Source organism: Gymnodraco acuticeps, unplaced genomic scaffold (assembly GCF_902827175.1).
Source record: "Gymnodraco acuticeps unplaced genomic scaffold, fGymAcu1.1, whole genome shotgun sequence".
In the NCBI taxonomy this organism is placed as follows: domain Eukaryota; kingdom Metazoa; phylum Chordata; class Actinopteri; order Perciformes; family Bathydraconidae; genus Gymnodraco; species Gymnodraco acuticeps.
The window spans coordinates 1,992,132-2,013,377 of NW_022991632.1; the positions used below are offsets into that span (position 1 = coordinate 1,992,132).

Here is a 21,246-nt window from a genome sequence, read left to right on the forward strand (position 1 = left end):
ATACTTGATCAGAATTCAACTTATGTAAAACCGGCACTTCAAAACAGCAAATATTCACATTTGATAAAATGAAACGTTAGTTTTAGGGACATTCTTTGCTTCAACAGTTAGTTGAATAATGTATTACATTTTATATATCCTACTATTTTTGATGAAAATACACATGCTCTCCTCTCTAATAACTCAAAAAACAATGTTAACAAAGTAAAAGGAACATGTCCAATGGTGTATGTGAGTGAAACTTGAAATTGACAAAAAAGTTGTTAATGACTAAGAATGACACAAAACAAAACAGCTCAATAAAGGACATGTGTACATTATGTTTCTTTACCACATGAGACTTGACTTTAAACTGGACAAAAGACTTACAGTTATCAGTCATTGAGTAGAAAGTACATCTATTGGAATAGTATAATAAAGTAGCATAACATGTAAATACTTGAATAACCAACACGTTCCTCAAAGTTAAGTATGCTGCAGTACTTGAGTAACTGTTTGCTACTTCGGTACTTACCAACACAACAAAGTGGCATATTTCAATATATCTTTGTTTTACATTTTGAAAGTAATAAAGTAGTAACTCATCCTCAAGAATGTGTAATGTCTTCACCAGGAAGAAATGTTTTTCGCAATAAATATGTAATAATGGATAAAATGATGTGTGTGTGTTCTGACACTCATCTTTACTGTGCTGCCCCGTTATCATGCAAATGATGCGGGACGAGAGGCCGATGTGTCATGCCCTTTTAAGAAAAATGAGAAATAGTGGGGAGTGACGTCTGCTGCGCACACAGGCCGGAGGCAAACTGACACTTGCGGAGCGGCGAGAGACAGCGAGAGAAAACGGTGAGTGCAAACCACAAACTTTACTGCATGCTAAACGCGGACAAATAACCCATTTGCTTGGGAGCACGTCTTGTCGACACATGCGGGATTAGTATCGAATACGGCAGGGTACATGGCGTGTGTAGTGTGTGTCGTTTAAATGAAAAGAAATGGTCCGCAAGTACAAAACGGAGTGTGCACTCCCATTTTAGTCAAGGCCAGGCGGAAGGGCAGGTAACGTTAGCAGCAATCGCTCTTTCTTGAGAAAATACACCGTGATAGGGGTTGACTTAAGACCTGCCAGGCCCGGTTGACGTGTGAGCTGTAAAATGCGCTTGATTGCAGCGTGTTTCTGACAGCCTAGCTGTGTTTTGATTGTACACGGAGGACAGGAATGTGTCGGCTAGCTAGCTTGATGCTAACGGAGCTGTAGCTAGCGGTTGTTAAGTGTCGGCGGCCCGTCGCAGGCAGTTAAAGCTAGCTAGTTAGCGGCATTGTGCTAACGAGCTTTGAAAACGGGATTTAGCGTAGTCGCCGGTGTGAACCTAGATTGTTTATGGACAGATGCTGTCTGGATTAAAGATTGTTATTTTATGTATCTGTAAGCGGGTTTGTGATTTGATTTGATTGGTGTTATGAAGCTGAAGGGTGTAATAATCATGCATCGACGGAGTGTGAGTTGCTGCTCTGTGGTTATAGAGCCAGCCACAGATTGTAGGGATTTAGCATGACCTGGAGTGATAAGCATATGCTACTGCCGCAAGCAAATTAGGTAGATTCACAGGGTTATAACCCTAGAGCTCATTTGACTTTCTCCTGTCTGGGGCCAAGCTCTTATTTTATAGGTTGCCTGTTGCAGGCTTTTTACTGCTGCAGGGAGAGTGATGTGAAACAGGAAAGGTGTACTACATCCTCAAACTATAAACACACAGTCGGGATGCTTTATTAAAAATAGAGTATCAAGAGGTGTAGGCATCCCTGCAGAGGTGGATTATCGTCTCCTTTTCAACATGTGTTAACTGAAATGGTGCACCCGCCTCATCCTGTGCCCTGAATCTCCCCATAGCTCATAATCAGGTATAGGCTATAAAACCCACTTCCTCCCTAAGCAAGCCTAGTTGTCTGGAGCTTTGAACAGGAACCGAGACTGGAAGAAGCTATTTTAGAAGATAGCTACTCCTTTTCCATCCTATCAGCATGAATCCTTCTTGCTCTCTGGAAAGAGGATGTGGTTACAGGTCAAAGCCTCAGCCAAACACATGCATTCTGTGGGTGTTTGTCAGTTACAGATCTTTGTCATAACTTGGTCACACGAAGTTTCGTTTGCCGGGCTGCAGTTTGGTTTTGACTCACGGTGCGACATTCAGGGACCTGAAGAGAGATGTCACAACTATCTAACTAGATAACTTCAAAGCTTTTGGTTCCTTATTCAGTCTTGAGGTATAATTTCGAAAGAGAAGATGCGTAGGAAGTTTGATACCATCTTAAGGAGAGATAACATTTCAATTGGCCTTTACATCAGTTTAAACGTTCATGAGTAATGTAAATGCAGTGTTATCTATTACATGTGAATGTCAGCTTTCATGAGTACCGGTAGTTGCTGTTGTAATAAACTAGCTTTTATTTTTTAAGTTCTGGTGGTAGCAATTTATTTTATAGGCTTGTAAATGTTTTTATTTACTAGGATGTTTCCTAGAAAGAACTTTGTAAATTTGGCACTCATTATAGGTCAAATTAGTGTTGGTGTCGTTCCAATTAATTAATTCCAATTAACTGCTAAGCTTGCTAGTCTTTCAGTTGGGGAAAGCAGGTCATCAAAAACATCCCAAAAGTGCAATTTGAGTATAGGCATCATCCAGTTTAACATATGAAGGTTAACATGTTTAATAGCAAATTAATCAAGTAATTTGATGAAAATAAAATACATTTCAACCCGATTTTAAATTGAACAGTACTTGTAGGGAAACTCCTCTGAATATTCAACAGCTGATTTTGAACTCAACCCAAGCCTATAAAAGGTGTCTTCTACTCTATAAATGGCACCAAAAGACATCATAAAAAAAGAGGATAATAAATGATATGTAAAATAAAGCGTTATGTCTTCTTTACTCAAGACCTTTGCTTGACAGGTTTTCTGCTGTCAGTAGTTCCTGGGTGATTTCCCTGTTAGTGTGTGGGTTTCTTATGCTGTGTGAAGTGTGAACAAGTGAAGTGTGAACAAGTGCTGTGTGAACTAGTGCTGTGTGAACAAGTGCTGTGTGAACTAGTGCTGTGTGAACAAGTGATGTGAACTGTGGTTGTGGTTGAGGTAATGAGTAACTATGAGCTTATCAACATTACAACGCGCTCCACCAGAACCACTATTATGTCACCCTGTGGGGACATCATTTTCATCAGCGTCGCTCCTGTAATTGTCATGTAGGTCAGCAAGCAAGCAAATCGGAAGATGACACAAGTCGGTATCATGCTGCCAGCTTAACCAACGGATGTGTGCCTTTTCACCATCTACATTGGGAGGAGGATACAGAGGGCAGCTGTCAATCAAACCGCCCTGCTGAGTCAGGCGCTGTGACAGCTTCACATCTGTTGGATTAGCCTCGCTACAGCAGGAAACGGTGCATCCTGAATGTTGTAGCATAGCTGTGAAGCCTCCTGCTCTCTTATTTCAGCTTCCTCTCGACTGAGGCGTAGTTTATACAGACACATTTGCTGCATATTCTTGCTTAGCAGCACCACCTCGTCCAGTTTTCCAGCCTTAGATGGATACATACCTTTGGCTGTAGAGGGTGAGTGATGCGGTGATGTCATGGTAGAGCATGTTTTCTGTGGCATGTGGCTTTCCCTCGCTCCTTATTTGCTGGGGTTACTACGAGAGCAGAGGAACGGCAGCGATGTGTTTGTTTTGTTGGGAATGACAGTGTGTAGTTCAGGGCGATGGAAAGAAGGAGAGGTTTGGTTTTTAAAGGGAGATGTCCTTAAATGGCCATGCGTGTGTGTGTGTGTGTCTGTTTGTGTGTGTCATGAGTGTGTAGGCAGGCAGTTGAGGGAGTACAGTGCAGCGTGTAGTGAGTGTCTGTGAAAGTTTGTAGAAAAGGTGTCAAAGCAAGAGCATCCTTTGCAGAAGATGCTACAGTTATGAGTAGGAAGCTCAATAAGACCAGAGTTCAAAGGAGAAAGTTGTTCACTCCTTGAATATAAAGCAGCATTTTTGGGGGCTTGATTGGGAATGTCATTTGAGTTGGGGGAGAGTGGTATTTTGTCTTGGCAGGCATCAAGCACAGCCACTTTGCTATTCTCGAGAACATCATTTAACACACTCGAGCTGCAAAACGTTGTCCTTCACTGCTACTCGAGCTTAGAGAGAAGTACACTGTCTTGCCTTTTGACGCTCGGCTCAACAATGCATTTTAACTTCAAAATGTATTTGTAAGCAAAAGTTAAGCGTAGCTCAACAGCATTACAAATATTAAGATATAGATTTTCTCACCACGCCTACATACACCAATATTTTAATTTATGAAGATGATTTACTGAGTTTTGAGCTCTTAAACTGCCCTTCTGGTTGTGTGCAATAAGTTAATGGCAAAATAACTAATTATGACGTTTATTTCCCAAATGACTCTTGCCCCAATGCTCTATTTATGTATTGAAAATAGCATGTATTCAGTAGCATCAGTTTTTGTTATACATATTTGAAAATGTAACGATACAAATGTAGATATGAAACATGTTTATGCTGCAAATGGCATCTCCTTTAATATTTTGCACCTCCAATATCTCTTTTCTTTTTACCATACTTTTATGAGCTGGTAACATCATCTATTTTAAACTTAGTTGAACATCGTTCCCTTTTGTTGACACAGGACACAAAAGTACATTTGTTGTCCCTTAGAATGTCGATATATGTAGGCACCTCACCTTTCCTGGAAAACAAGTAAATCACTTCCTCCAACATCAGAAGAAAACAAACAATAGTTTTATGAAAAATGCAAGGGATTAAGTTTAAACACAACCAGTCCTTTTTAAAAAGTGTTTTTGTTGTAAAATGAAACCAATAAGCCTTATGATGAATACCTCAGCTTTGGGTCCTAACACAGATCTGCAGCATCTCAGCGTTGCCTTTCCTCTGAGGATATTTGAGCACAGGTACAATTGAGCAATACACATCCATACTGTCCTCTGAAGCAGTCGCATATTAATCTAACAGTCACTATCGCAGAGTGGGTTCCTGATGTCACCGCTCTTATCTTGTGAACCCTCAGTGTTCATACAACAACCATGACATGTGGATAGCTGACAGTAAGGCCTAGCCTAAATGTAAGTGAGACATTGTCTTTATGACATTGTATATGTTACACTGTGCATGCACTTGACTCTGGTCTTGAATGTTGACATGAGTGCAGCAGGGACTATTTGCATAGCACTCGTGCGCCCTGGTTTCTTTTTTTTGTCTTTCTTCCCATGGCTCCTCCCTAATGCAAGGAGAACTTCTCTTTGTTGTGTAGAGGATTAGTGAATATGAATTATTCACAGTCCGGGCTTCATATCCCACATGGTCACTGCTTGCAATTGAAGTTGGAGGTCCTTGGTTCCTTCATCCACCCCCCCTGAGTATTTTTGATGGAGTGTGCTGCAAAAAGAACAGTGCAGGAGGGGATCATCTGCTTCCCAGAGTGCTTTCCGATGAGCTTTTTATTTGGGCAAAAGAGTTGACTATTAACGTGTGGCTATACTTTGTCCCTTTAGACCTGATTTGAACTTGAAGCCACTTTCTGATTTTCAACACAGTTTTGATGCCAGCATGCTGCACGTTTCAACTCATGCTGGAGATGCTGTACTCTCAGGGCTAGTCCTTTGATGTGAGGCCTAAGCAATCTGGTGTCTGTTTTCCCCTCACTACAAACCTAGTCACATTTAAGGGAACACTGAAACTCTGGCTTTTAAATAACGTACCTCTAATACAGACGTGTCGGCAGGGTTGAATTTAATAGCGCGTGTGTGTATATAAGCCTATTGTCAGGCTGTGTAGCTCAGCCTGTGTTCTCTCAGAGTAGGGCTTTTTTCTATATGTTTTGTACTTCAAATAAATAATTACTTGGCTGTTGAACAATAGCTTTTCATATAAATCTAATTTGTTATGATCCAGAAATCCCCCTCTTCTTTCACCACCACCCCTCAGTGTAGCGGGCTCTCTCTCTGCAGTGACACAGTTGGCCAACTCCACTGACTTTATGCCACAATGTGTGCCAGTAATTAGGAGCCTCTGCATCCCTTTAAACCGGGGTATTCCAGTTATTTCCCAATGTCCTCCCCACTGCAGGTTTCACTTTCAGCTGTTTGCTGTCATTAGTCAAAAACACTGACACTATACTGCTGTTTTACAAAAACAAACTGGAGTGACTTCAACATCTGACAGCAGGGTGTGTTTTGGGTTGTGAACGCCAGACGATTGTGTCATTATGAGGGATATCTGCCAGATCCATGTATCATCTCCCTTCAGTCCCCCACACACACACGCACACACACACCCCCACCCCACAGCTGGTTTGTGTTAGAGAGGGGTCACATACTATTCACCTCCTCCACCCTGAAACAGCTCCACTTATGGGTGTTCCCTCCATTGTGGTGCGGCTTCTTGTCCATAAGCTCCAGGAATGACTAGAATCCTTCCTCTTGAGGGGAAAAACTCTGAGAACAGAGACTGGGAAATTCCTTTTGTTTTGAAAAGTTAGATCTTGTTTTGTTTTCTCCTCTATCTTTACACCCTTTTCTCATCTTGTTTCTCCCATTTTGCTTTTCCTCATTTGTCCAGAGCAGACTGTTGGGCTGTCCGGTGAAGCAAACCCGCCATGCGTGAATACAAGCTCGTGGTGTTAGGCTCTGGAGGTGTGGGCAAGTCCGCTCTGGTGAGTATTCCCTCCTGAACCCCTTCCTGCCCCCCTCCCACTCGAACACCTCTGCAGTGTGTTTCCTTTGGACTTAGCTGGGACAACAAAAACCTAATATTGCTTTAAGTTGTTGGAGAAAACTTTTTAGTTCAATCATTTAGGGAATTTTTGACACAGGCTGCCACAACACCACATGTGAAACTGTCTGATCCTCTTTTTTAACCCTAAACGTTTTGCTTTCTTTTGTGGGTGGTAACATGCTTGTGTTTCCTAACAAATGTCTGCATTCCCGGAAAATGCTCGGTACAAAAAAAACGTAAAAATATCAGAATACCTTTTTTATATAGAGTAATAACTATAACTTGTTGAGTAATACTAACAATACAAGTAATATAAATGAACTATTATAAGTAAAATAGTACAGATAAACAATATTTCTCAGGGTATACAGTTATGCTTATTCTAGCCCTGCCAACATTATCATTAAGAACAATCTTAATTTAACTTTTAAATATCCTGTTGCCACAATTATTTTGTATATTTTCAGAAGGCCATAATTGTCTGAAATATTACATGTTCTTTTGAGCTAACTTAGTCCATGTGTCGCAGTCGCGCTAATCTCTCTGAAACTGGCAGGCGGACATGTTTACACCTTCAGACATTATCAGGTGAACTCGGTCCGCCCTTAATGTAAACTCACGGTCAGGCGCAGTGCCTGATGTCATGTGTGTCTCTATAAGATGAATCGGAGATGTGCTGGGCATCAGTTGAACTTTGTCTTCCGACTGGCAACATCACAAACATCCTCTTCCTCAGTGCCTGGCCGTGTTGTTGTGACAGCCCAGCAGCGGGGACACATTTGCCACTCTGGATATATTGCTGCTGTGGCCCGGGAGGTCACATTGATCTGACGTTGTCTTCCTCTGTGTCTTCTCTTACAGACAGTTCAGTTTGTACAGGGAATCTTTGTGGAAAAGTATGACCCTACAATAGAAGACTCGTACAGAAAGGTGAGTGTCCCTTGAGGAGGGGGGGGGAGGGGGAGGGGTGCTGGAATGAGCTGATTGTTAGCAGCTGCTCTTCAGGTTCACTTCATGATATTATTCTCTCTCATCTAACTCCCTTCATCCTTCTCTTTTTCTCTCTCCTTTTAGTAAATTCCTGTGCTTTTACATGTACTATCTCCTAGGGCTGCTCGATTATGGCAAAAATCGTAATCTCGATTATTTGGGTTAATAATTGTAATCGTGATTATTAAATGCGATTATTCATTGACTTTGAAAACATCCATTTATTGGAGAACAGTATGTTTTTAACAGTTTATTACCCTGAACTTTAAGTATAATTCAACTGAAAAAAAAAAAAAAAAAAAAAAAAAAATTGTTTTATTTAGATTACGTTGTTTTCGTAATCGTTGCAAGCCATAATTGTAATCGCGATTTAAAATACGATTAATTGAGCAGCCCTACTATCTCCTCCTTCATTATCTCCTCCACTGTTGTATCTGCCTCTTAGCATGTATTCATTCCAGTATTTTAATGATAGAGTATGATGTGCCCATTGACCTGAAATACAGCTTGACATGATCTGTTTCCTTTTTTCTCCCAGCAAGTGGAGGTAGATGGGCAGCAATGTATGCTTGAAATTCTCGACACAGCAGGCACAGTAAGTGAACCCTGTACCACTGAAGTCTCTATCCACTCCATGCACCACTGTATTGACCACATTATAGGTCATGGGAAACTCCTTTCTTCTAGGATAGTGATTTATTTTGGGGTAAATCAGAAATCACAGGCTTGAGGTGGGTTTTGTAAGAAACATTGAGAAGTACTATGCTGTCAAAGACTTAACCAGCTGAGATGCCATGTAGTTATGACCTGAGACACTGTTGTGACATTCATCCTACTGACTTGATCCCCTGACACGTTTCCCTAGCGCTACCTTGAGGTGAACATTTGTAGATTTGAGTGAAATGACTATTTGTTGGATTACCATGATATGTGGTGCAGATGTTCACCTCTCTGTTAGCGATCAACTTACGATTTAACTGGTCACTTCAAATCTCATCTAGCATCATTGTATGTTTCAAATGTATGTTACATATGCACAAGATTTACAGTGAAACCAAATCCTTGACGTAAGCATGCTAACATACTGAACTAAGATGCTGAATATGGTGAATATACTATAGCTTGTAAGCTGATGTTGTTAGAATTGAGCTTAAAGTCTTACAGCATGTCTTTAGACTCAAAGTCTTGTTGTCAGGAATATCTCCATCTTTAATCCAGTAGAAGAGTGTACGTGTCAAAGGTTATTGTATGTATGTTGATTGTGCATAAGCAACATGCATGTTCATGCCCGTTTCTAGTGGACAATCGTGGGGTGCTGGTATTTCACACACACTGCACAATGGTGTGAGTGTGCTGTGGAGAGACTTGACGGAGATCCAGCAACACCACCACCACACATAATCTGTCACTATATGTGCTGAATCTCAGAGCCGGTCACAATATTGTGATTATGAGTTATACTGTATGTAATGGACATTAACAATAGATGCTAAGAGGAAATGTGACAGAGCTCATGCCTTTCCCCTTTATCTTGCTGTGCAGGAGCAGTTCACGGCGATGAGGGACCTGTACATGAAGAACGGCCAAGGCTTCGCCCTGGTATACTCCATCACAGCACAGTCCACCTTCAACGACCTGCAGGACCTGAGAGAACAGATTCTACGAGTAAAGGACACAGAGGATGTAAGTCTGCACTTAGCATATTAACATCAGCTCCTCGCATTTTCACAGACGTTTTTCTCATGTTCTATCATGGTTACATGGGTTGTAGAGCCACAGGGAATGAACAGCACAGAAACAAGCTCTGCACTTCTCTGTTCTCAGCCGCCTACATTGATCAGGACCTGATTGTACTGTTGCTATGGATACTATTCAACACTGTAATCACTGCATCTTATGCCAGTAATTACACATTTGTATTACCTAAACATAATGCACTCGGTGTCACGTCTGTTGGCTATATAGTGAGAACAATAAGGAAACTCTCACTGAAACTTGTGTATTGTACTCGGCCTAGCATTAGCTAATGTTAGCGTCACGCAGGTCTCTGTGGTTTTACTTCATCTGTTTAAATGGACGGAGCCAGAGTCCCCGCTAAGCTAAGAGGCCAGTACAAAGGAGGGGAATGTCTTTTTCTCTTTAGTCTTGCTTTTAACAGACATGCACTGTGGTTTCCCCTCCAAGTCTGCCCCTCAGCTTGGATCTGTAACGGAGCAAATCAAAAGAGAACGTGTCACGTCATTATTTTCCCGGTTTGCTTTTTCTTCAAGGCATATTTCCATTTGTTGTATATCTGGTGAATTGTGAGGCAGTAGAGTGAGTACGCTCTTCATGCACTCTCTACTGGCCTAGATAGTGCGTCAGCAGGATTTCAGATGCCCTTTTTTGGTGATCTCAAGAGAGTGAATGTTACCATAACCCTCTCTCTCCTTACTTCTTCCTTTCCTCGCTTTCTCCCTGTTCCCTATCAACCGTCTAAAAAGCAGCTCTGCAGCTGGTAGCAGAAGTTTTAAAATCTTCTGTGTCCATCTTTTGGTTTGTCCTTCTCTTGCTCCCGTTCTCTGTGTCTGTGCCAGTTAACTCCTGTTACTCTATGCCCCCCCTCTTCTCTATGGCCTTCCTTGTGGTCTTACTGTGGTCTGGCACTCTGTGCGGGTGATTGGACTGTCAGGGATGATGTGCAAAGAAAGCTTCAGCTCATCAGAAACACACTGGATCGTGAGGCTGTGGTGCTTCATTACGTTTCATTTCAGTACGTGGTTAGAGAGCTGAGGTTAGCCTCAGGCTAACAGATGGATTGCAGGATCAGTGGCTGCAAGAAAACAGTCGAGGTCCCTCAAACTGGTTCCATTTCTTAGGTTTGTTCTTATATGGGTACTATGGCCACCCGTTAGCTATCAGTCCGCTGGTGATTCAAGCTTTTACCTTCAATGACCAGCACATCTGTTTATCTCTCTTTGCCCTTTGCAGGAATGCACCACCTAAGGAAATGCTTAAAAAGGTCTCTTTTATTTGGCGAAAGCTTTAAAACTATTTCTAAAGCAGACATTCTGGTTGCTGCTGCAGCTGTTCTCATTCTCGGCTTTTCCACGCACAATTGACTGCAAAGCTTGCAAAACGTACAGACTCACTTGAAATGTCCAAGCTCAATTAACAAGCCTTTAATGACTGCACATTTCAACACAGTAGGGTGAAATTCCATCTCCTTAAAAAAGTCGTTAGAAGAGGAGAATGAAGTGGGTGAGCACTCACCAGTGTATTAAGAGTTTACTTCCTTCTACAATTGTTATGTAAGAGAGGTCTTGTGATTTTTCTGGGGCCATCTCCGTCTCTACTTGTGTGACTCGGATGGTACTAATGCCTGACTCCATGCTTGTGACTCACAGATCCATTCATTTGGGGTACTTTGTACTCCCCTTTTCTGCGTTCCCCACAGTCAGATCTTTAGGAGGCCATTGTGGGGCGTGCCCTGTCTGTAGCATGTTAACAGCGTCTGAAGGGTTTCTCTGTGGCCTGCACGGATTCCTCCAGTCTGCTAATGCTGCTGACTCTGAACATTTTTTCTTCCCTGCATACCTCTATCCTACCATCCCCTCTCTCCATCCTTTTTATTCCAGCTTGGCTCACAGTTTGTGTTAGGAGGGCATACCACTGGTTCTCCCAGGACCCCTGGGAGAAATGTCATTCAGCAGTGCAGTGGGCTTGTTTGGATATCAAACATCAAGCAGCAACCTCCACGGGGTTAATCTAAACATCGCAGCTTCCTGTCGTCTGCCCCACAGCCCGGAGAGAGCGAGGCAGAAAAGGAAAAAAGGATCCTGGAATATTCATCCAGTGCTTTGAAAAGTGTTACATCTTCTGAAGGAGCGTGGCCACACTGCTGTCAAAAACGACCCCTGAACAGTAGCCTTGTGGGTGGAAGAATGTCTCAAGTTTAAACAAGTTAGCGCATGTCAGGGTGCTAGCATGTTGCTTACAGACATTCAGTTTTTCCACCAGACATGTCTAAATGTCATTTCTGGACCATGAGAAGGGAGTGAAGGCAGGATTTCCCATTCATGGATTTATTTGTTGCAGTCTCACCACCACAAATAGATTTCCCCAGCTGATATATGATTGGCGCCTGTTGTGCTGCCTGCTACATTTTCCACCAGCTGATTACGTCTCTTGCCTGTTACGCTTCACCACACACACACACACACACACACACACACACACACACACACACACACACACACACACACACACACACACACACACATCCTGTGAACCCCTGGAAAACTGAGGCAAACGTTGAACTCTTTCTCAGACTTGAGCCTTTTTCTGTTGCCATACAATTTGACAGTGGCTGGTATAGTAAAGCCAAGTTTAAATGCAGACTGATCGCACACTGTCTATCACACACACTATCATGTAATTCCAGAGAGCAGCCAGAGCGTGGAATCCAGCTGAAATGTTCAAATTCAGGAAGGAAAGCGATGTTATCCTGGCCGGGCGGGGCTGCCATGACTTCCTCTCAGGCCAGCATGCTCCCTAGATAGATGGTCAGGAAACAGCAGGCAGGATGAGACGCATCCCGACACCCTGGCTGCCCCGACTCGGCTCACTGTGACAGTTAGGGTCTGATGTTATGCCCGGAATATTCTCTCTTCCTCAGAGAGTTTTTGTTTTTTTGACCTTGGCTGGTAAAACCTCTGACTTGTTCCACAAAAGAAGAAGTGTCGGGTTTTTGGGAGACTCCAAAACCAACTGCACATGTCAGTGGTTGTGTTCCCAGCTTAGGATTTCCTTCTCTAAAGAAGCAAAATAAACTGCAATCATTGCAAATTCACATTGATTTCTTAATCTCTTGTGTCCCTGTTGTGTAACCTAAACGATTAGTTTGCCTGACCACAGGGATGGATTGATTTTCTTTGTGACCCTGTAATTCCACTTCAAATGGAAATGAATAAGCTCTTAATAATAATGTCTCCACTGTGTACTTTAAGGATGCGTGTGAGTGCATATTGTCCTGCTTACTCTCACTTCCTCCTTCCCTATGTCAATACTTTGCACTGGACAGTTATAGACTTTTATGTCCGCAGTGTGCTCGGCAGTCATGTTTAAGGAGAGCTTTCTTTCAAGGGGCAGGCAGCAGCTTTTAAAGGAGTTTCTTTATCGAACACACTGATGTTCGTATGTACAGCACTTTTGCAATATCCAAGCTTTACGTAGAATTCCTGGCATTTTCACAAATACTCCTCTCTACTTGTCCCCCTTTTCCATTTGTTTTCTCCGTTTATTTTGATGGGCTTACTTATGAACCTATGGGCTTACCACTAAAAATAATTGCAGGACACATCTGTGTTCAATTAGCATCTTTCAGGGCTTCAGATCTGTTGTTTTTCCACTTATCGGTGCTGACAATTGTGTATGTATTGAGATAATCACTATGCCGTTATGTTATATGAATTACATATTTTAAAAGAGAGAATGCTATTTATATTGCATGTATGAAGTTAAGTCTATTTTTATGACACACAGTCACACACACGGCTCACACTCTTTCCTCTGCTTGTCCTCAGGTGCCGATGATCTTGGTGGGGAACAAGTGCGACTTGGAGGATGAGCGTGTGGTGGGGAAGGAGCAGGGCCAGAACCTGGCCAGACAGTGGAACCACTGTGCCTTTTTAGAGTCCTCTGCTAAGTCAAAGATCAACGTGCTCGATGTGAGTACACCCAGAAACTAACCACTGGTTAACCTGCCCACACATCTTCAAAGAGCAGCCACCATATTACTTTTATCGCTCAGGGATTTATTGAAACGCTGACCTAATTGTAAGAATAACCTCATCTGAGTTTTCTGTAAACAAAGACTGGTATGGTTCATCCAAGATGCAAGTGCTAATGAGCTCAGTCGGATTATACCTAATACACCCTTGTTAAACCGAATGTGTGTAAACGGCAGCATCAATCCATTTAGTAATGAGGCCTCAAGTGATTTCTTAAAGGCGCCACAGTGTGTTTGGAACTGCCTTGTTTGAAAGAGGAGATATGATTTGACTGATGTTCAATAATTGAAATATTTGTTTGTCGCCTCTTTTCTCAGATCTTCTATGACCTGGTCAGACAGATAAATAGGAAAACGCCAGTGGAAAAGAAGAAGGCGAAAAAGAAATCCAACTGTGTCCTGCTTTAAAAGACCCCCTCCAGCCCCTGCAGCAGCTCTGAGCCAGGTGTGTGTGTGTGTGTGTGTGTGTGGGTGTAACATTTCCAATAGTCTAGTCACAAAGGCCCAGGAGCTCACCTTTCTGTGAGGTCATGATGCCCAGGCTGGCTGTCAGGTTAATTAGTGTTGCATAAGAGCTTTGATCTTTCTATGTCATCCTACATGATGCTACTCACTTTTAGTTCATCACAGTCTATTATGGGTCTCTTTGCCTGCAGTGAAGTACAGTCAAATGAATCTGATTTAACATCACGTCAGCAGTGGGCCTTGTTGAGCTCGTTAAGGAGGACTTGAGAAGCTAGGAGGGAGTGGAGAAACTCGGGAGGAGCGATTCAGAGAGAGAGCCCCCCCTTATGGAGAGTAGATGTGCAACAGATATTATAACTGGGAAATGGTACAAAAAATAAAGTTGCTATCGGTTCCATTTATTCTAAATGAACTCATTTCACATAAACACCTGAACTGGACAGAGTAAAGGTTTTGTGGATCAAAAAGTCTATACAAATGCTTTGGAAATAGTCCTATATTATCAATTTCATACAAAACATGTAAAAAACGAATAAGGAAAATGTAAGTAATTTTTAGAATTATATTAGACTTTATTTACTCCCTTAATGCTCTGCCCCGCTGTAACCATTTGCCTCTCGGCTACCTGAGGCTTGTGCTTCGTGCGCATAGAAATCCTGACCGGAAAGATAAAGTAATCTTCTCCCAATAAAAACCCATAGCGGCCTCAGGAGCCAAACATTTGGTGTTCCTCAACCTACCTTGTGCAGCCTACAGAAAACAAGTGTGCACAAGGAAAGTACCTGTGGCTGATGCCGCCCTCGTCAAGTGGATTGATAATGCCTGAACAAAGGCAGAATACTTGGAAGTGAGCCAGTAAATACAAGCGCTGTCAAATGAATTACTCTATATTCATGAAATAAATATACAAACATAAAATAAATGGCAATCTGCATTAGAAATAAACATGCCATCAATTTTACCCATTCAATTCAAATGATCCCAATAAGTGTTTTCCACTGTTTATATATCAAGGGTTTTTATTTGTTGTCATTCTAGTGCAATTTATCGGAGTTGCAGGGTACTTCTTCTGTGTACTGGGTTATAAATGTAGTCCTTATCTGAAGAGGAACTATTCCACGTGACAACAGATCAGACATCTATTATAAGGCGTATGTGTGGGACAAGTCGTGTCACTTTCCAAGATGACAGCAGTTGTCATCTCGTGACAGAAAAGCATTGCTTCGATGCTGATTAGCTACAGATGCAGTAAATGTTTCAGGACACGCTAACATCCCCCGAGTCGGCCTTCAAACGTGTGAAGTGCTGCCATTAGCAATTCCTCTGCATCCTTGTTGCTGTTGAATGAATGAGTCACTGTATGATGGCTGGCTTTAAATGTGGACCTCAGCAGACTGCAGCTGCTGGTTGAGTGAGGAAATCCAAATCTGTCATTAGTTTACCAGAGAAATGAGTATCGCTTCTTCATTTTGTAATCGTTTTACAGCATTTTTTATTATTAGGCCGGACACTTAATGGGGGAGGCTGAAACCAGCCCAAATCAGGCTGCGTATTCCCATCAATCTTTCTTAAATAGAAAAGAGTCTATTTATTTGAAGCTGTCCTGTTAATGATCTGCATTGTATGTGATGCAATAATGATAATAGGCGCTGGATAGCTGCTTGACAGACAGACAGTACATGTCATCTACATCTAAGCTCTTTTTGTAAATATTGGCTTCATTGTTTCCATCCTACTGTAAGGACGTATTTCTACATTCAGTTGCTTTTAAGATTATACATGCTATTTTTTTAGCTGGAGCTTGGCAACTTCTGTCACTATATACATATGGTAATCCCATTATGTATATCAGTTAGCAGCCAGAAATGGTTAAGGAAAAGCTTATTTAGTATAAGTTGTGTGGCTAAATATTTGGTATCTTCCCACAGTATATCTTTTTTATACTTCCCAATTCTTATTTTAGCTGCTGGCCACATTAGCAGAAGGTCAGGGGTTATTATGCGCTCCTGATAACATTTCACCCTAGTTAACCCTCCGCTCAGTCTCAGTCAGAATGTTTCCACCCTGAAGTGGAAAGTTTCCTTTAAAAGATGACTTTAGGTTCACTAGTTTGAGCATGTCTAGTGACAAATCATGACCTTTCCCCAGCCTCACATGGAGATTAATACACTGGGTGTCAGTATTTCCAAACATTGAAGGGAATAGCCTAATCTGTTCCCTATGGCTGGTTGGAAAAACCTGCGTCTCTTCAAAGGCAATCACGGTGTTCTACGTGTAGACACTAAGAATGTAGTGAAAAGAAGAGCTTGATAACAAATGGCTGACATCTTTCTGAAGTGTCATACATGCCGACTTGTAACCATGTGTGGCCTGCTGTCCTGTAGCTGAGCCCTTTTTTATTTAAGTTGACAAACCATTGAATTACAATGATCTCAGTATCACATTGTCATAATAACTATATGTTTGGAGAAATTGATAGCAAAATGAAAAACTCAAATCTGTTTAGGTATACCAGACCAGGAACAATAGTAATTGTAGCCCACTGCACAGGGGATTTGCTGTTCTACTGCTGCCTCGATTCATTTGTATGTTTGTGTTAATATACATTTATTTTATCCCCCCGAAGTTGGTATAAAAAGCCAAACATTTTGAAGTGGTTATTTGAATAAAAACACACTTCAAATACAAAACAACAAAAGATCTGATTACCATTTCAATATCTGGCTTGATTAAAAAAACATCTAGGCATTTGTTGTTTTAATGATGTATTATAAGCTTCTTAGACCTAGTATTAGGAAGTTAACCAGGTCATAAATCCCTCTCTAATATAACATATGTTTGCTGTTATTGGTATTAGTGTTGCACCCACTCTATTAAATGCTGCTTTGCTTCCATATCAAATCTCCTGTCTGTCCATCTACAGTAGGGGCGTGCTGACTGCCCTCTACTGTAGGTGATACCCTAACCATGGGGAAGTACCTCGGACAGCCCACCTTCAACACATCTGAACTGTTCCTAAAACACATTTTGGGCATTGTTGTCAGAACAAAACCCCATAGTGCCAAACAGCAGAGATGGTACACCCACCTCCACTTTTCACTCGCAGGTTGGGGGGGAAATCAAACATTTGATATGACAGATAACAGGAGATTAGTGAACAGACAGTGCTATTGTGCCCGGCCCAGACATCAGGGTCACTGAGCCACCCACTGCGTTCCCCCGTCTGAATCCATCTGTGTTGGTCAGTTAGTGGTCCGGTGAGAGAGAGGGGCCTCAGTCAGCAGGCCCCGGGGCGGTGTCTGCCCCCCCCCCCCCGCACCTTGCTCCGTTCACACACTGGCCAGCCCAATGAACCAACACTAATGGGATTACAGCCCCACTGTTCCACCGCTCACCACACACAATCTCATTCACTGTAGAGAGAGAGAGGGGTTACAGTGCCAGCCTCGGACAGCACAGACTGAGAGTTAATGGGACCCTTCACTTTGTACAACATGGGCATTTTCCAGTTTGCTGACCTCATGAGCTGCAGTCTTTGACTTTAGCTGCCGCTGTATTCACTCGGACAGAAATTGAAAGGAAGCTGATACTTGATATGATGGCATATTGATTCTAAAGATGCAGGCTCAGAGAGTATTTGCAGTTTTGTGCTGACGTTTTTAAACCTGACTTGCTGGAAACAAGATGTTAAAATAGTTACAGGCATCTTTTTTCATACTTTTTTTGCACATACAGTTTGTTTCTTCGCTGCACAGTGTTGAGTCAGATGTGCCCACATGTTGTTTTATCATTCCATTACAGTTTATAGACTCAGTAATTGAGCTTCGGGTTGTCTTTTAGAACTTTGAAGTCTAGGACTGTACTTACTAGATGTTACTCCAGCTGGAGGCCTTGAATGCAACTTTAACAGACTTCACAATAAGCTCTTTTCAAAGCAGACCGTCACAGCAACAAAAAAGCAGGTGTAACCAATGACATTGAACATGGCTGCTTTCCATGTTAGTGCCCTGGTTGGTCATGCCAGCGAGCTGCAGTCGATTGCATAAGAGCAAGGCCCTGGAACATTTATTTGGAGCATAGCCATCCGTAATCTTGATTATAACCTCTGTGCTTTGTAAATATCACAAGCCAACATGCCTGCTGTGAAAACACTCCACTGGTTTACCTCCACTCTTCACAGCCTGAGAGCAAACTGCAGCCCTCACTGCCCATGACAGCCATTTTGCTTTTAATAAAAAACATAAAACATGTCACCAACCAAAACATTAAACGGTTCCATAAAAGCTTACAAAGAAGTTACTGTATTAAGAATCACATTTTAAAAGTAGTCATTTTAATGTTTTGTCATTGTCTTTAAAGTTCTTGCGGTTACGTAACATCACATTTAGCTGATGCTGCTGTCCAAGAGGAAAATCCATGCTTTATTGCAATTAGTGCAATAAATCCTAAAGATACAACCACAGAAACACAAGGTACTAGGTGTGTCACCGCTCGGCTAATACATCATTATTGCACCTGTGCAATCTATTTATAATTGTGTCATATTGAGTGTCGTTTTTTTCATTTCAGTAAGCTACGTAAAAAAAACAGGAGGATACAAATGATCAAGAATATCTCAAGCACATTAACAACCACTTATATTTTAAACGTAGTTCTTCAATTGTACTATATTATTCTATTCAAATGGCATATATATTTCATGATGGTTTCATAGTAGATGTGTTGCTCCTCCTGAGGTTACTTCAATTTGTAACTCTTTAAAGGGGTTTCTTTTAGGATTCTATCCTTATCCAAATCGATTATCTAAGGATAGAGGGTCCTTTATGCTTTACATATTGTAAAGACCCTGAAGGCACATTTGTCATATTGAGCGATGTAAACAGAATTGACTTCATCTTAATTTTAAGAATATATATTGGGAATGCATTTCTCACCTTTTTAAGACCAAAATATTAGCTTTGTGTCGTGGCTTTTAATGTCCCTGAGTTAAATGTTTTCCTCCTACGTTTCCCTCCCACAGATGTAATGCCATCCACCGGCCACTAGAGGGCATTACATTTAATTTAAGTTATACAAAGGGGCTGCAATAAAACACAAAGATACATACTCAAAACAATAAGAACAATACAGATATATTTGCTATAAATAAGCAAAGCCATTGAAAGTGCTGGTGCATTAGTCTCAGGTGCACCTGGCTGCTAAATCCTAAGAACTGCTACAGGATTTGTATTTTAATAAGTATTTTTTTTACATTTATTTTTTTTATTATATAATAACTTAGTACTTTTTTTTAACACATGTAACATTAAGCTGTCTGTGGCTCTTTCCTGCTGTAACGACGCGAATGTCCCCTCTGTGGGACTAATAAAGGTATTCTGATTCTGAAATAGGTGAAACCCTTTAAGTGCTACATCCTTTTTGTCTTTGTTTGTTTAATGGCCACATCAAGGGCTAAGAGCGCTTGTAAGTCTCTGTCAGGCTGAATGTGTACTAAACCACTTTGTTGTGTTGCAGAAATGCTGTAATGAAGAACTGTTGCTCTGATTGGAACGTGCCAGCATTCCAACAGCCCACCCCCCCCTCCATCCCACTCCACCCCCCCCACCCCCCCCCCCCCCCCCCCCCCCTCCCCCTCCATCAGCCATACACGGTGAATCAGCTGAACTGCTCCTATCAAAGACGAGGATGACCTGCACCAGCGAGAGAAAGAGAGAGATGGAAAAGACAGTAAGAGAGAGAAGACCGTTCTCTCTCCTCCGAGGACCTTCCTCTGTGTCTCAGTGTCAGTGTGAACCCAGAACGGACAGTCTCCATTTTCTGCACCAACAAACGCCACAAACTTATGATGATAAAAGCCTCTGAAAGTTTAAAAAAAAAGTGTCCATGAGCCGCCTACATGGCCAAAGAGCAGCCCCCCCCCTCCCCCCTCGTTTTCATTTTGGGACGGTTAAACAAAAAGATAATAACAGCGATGAAAAGAAGGAAAACAAAGTTAGAACTTCAGTATTTTTTTCATCTTTTTCAATATCAATATCGTAGACATGGAAGTTGACCTCTTTTTAGTTGTACGATTTATAAATATTCAAAAACGAGCATGGAAGAAAATGCGTGAGTTATTAAGTGTAGATGTTTTGAAGTGAAATCAAGTGGAAAAGTGCAAATTTCTTTTATAGCCATACACCTATTCTCCATGCCTGTCATGTCAGTGATGATAGATCAAGGTCTATAATATGTATTATTATTTTTATTATATATTTTTTTCTTTGTTCGCCCTGTTGTTCATGGACTTCTCTTCAGCAAATATCTCTCTCTGATGTGACTTAATTTTATACTCCGTCACTGGGATGTCATAGCTCCCATAATATATTCTAATGCCATTTTTTGCATAATAATGCTTCAGAAAAAAATGGGTCTTTTATAGAAGAAATATGGGGAAAATAAGGATTGATTTCTATGTCTCTTGAAGCTGAAATATATTATACTAAACCAACTCTAATAATGCTTCGTGTTTTTCTGTCAATGATGTTCCAGCTTTTATGGATTATTAAAGTACATTTTAGTACATTTTCATTATATTGGTCAATGTATTTTGTGAATTAAACTTTTATCCAAAGCAGATTTGACTTATTTGAGAAGAGTGTAATTAAACGTTTTTTTTGCTTTTATTTAAATGTTTGGAAACTTGTACGAAACAAAAATAAGGAACTTGTTGGGAAATGTAAGTTATTTATTATAGAGAAGATATTACTGTACAACTAGCCAATTCAAACCGGATCTTTTATCCTTTCAGATTCACCTTACTGTAGTGTGGTCCGTAGGTTTTTGTGCATGTAAATGGTCTGCAAAGGGTACATTCCCAAAGTTCAAAGACACTCCCACCCCCCCTGCCTGAAACACCCCGATTGGACTCATTTATTTATTTCCCTAACATAATGACATCACTACATAACACATTTGCTTCTGTTGCCTAGCGCTCCAGCACATTGTACCTGATAGGCTTAGTGTCAGGACATCTCTAAGCGGTTGACCAATCAAAACAGCCGACCAGCTAACCAATCAGAGCAGACTGGGCTCTGGTTTCAGACAGAAGGTGAAAAGTGGTGCTGCAGCACAGGCATTATGAGATAAATAAAGAGCTTTTTGAACATTAAAGCTTGCAAACATGTCACAGTAGAGACAGAAAATACAAATATGAGCCTGAAAATGAGCACAATAGGGCCCCTTTAAG

At 41.4% G+C, this 21,246-nt stretch overlaps 1 protein-coding gene across 4 annotated transcripts; it reads left to right on the top strand.

Moving 5' to 3' along the window:
* Nucleotides 1–705: 705 nt before the first annotated feature.
* On the top strand, nucleotides 706–20,631 carry LOC117534181 (ras-related protein Rap-1A). Of its 4 annotated transcripts, none has more exons than XM_034198305.1 (8): nucleotides 706–846; nucleotides 6,643–6,731; nucleotides 7,655–7,723; nucleotides 8,322–8,378; nucleotides 9,326–9,466; nucleotides 13,348–13,491; nucleotides 13,872–13,998; nucleotides 19,533–20,631. In XM_034198305.1, the coding sequence occupies exons 2-7, from the start codon at nucleotides 6,675–6,677 to the stop codon at nucleotides 13,959–13,961; spliced, it is 558 nt and encodes a 185-aa protein (XP_034054196.1). In that variant the 5' UTR covers nucleotides 706–846; nucleotides 6,643–6,674; the 3' UTR covers nucleotides 13,962–13,998; nucleotides 19,533–20,631. The 4 variants fall into 4 exon arrangements, with proteins under 4 accessions (XP_034054196.1, XP_034054197.1, XP_034054198.1 ...); XM_034198306.1 differs by having other exon boundaries at nucleotides 790–846; nucleotides 6,638–6,731; XM_034198307.1 differs by lacking the exon at nucleotides 706–846 and adding an exon at nucleotides 3,384–3,611.
* The last annotated feature ends 615 nt before the right edge of the window (nucleotides 20,632–21,246 follow it).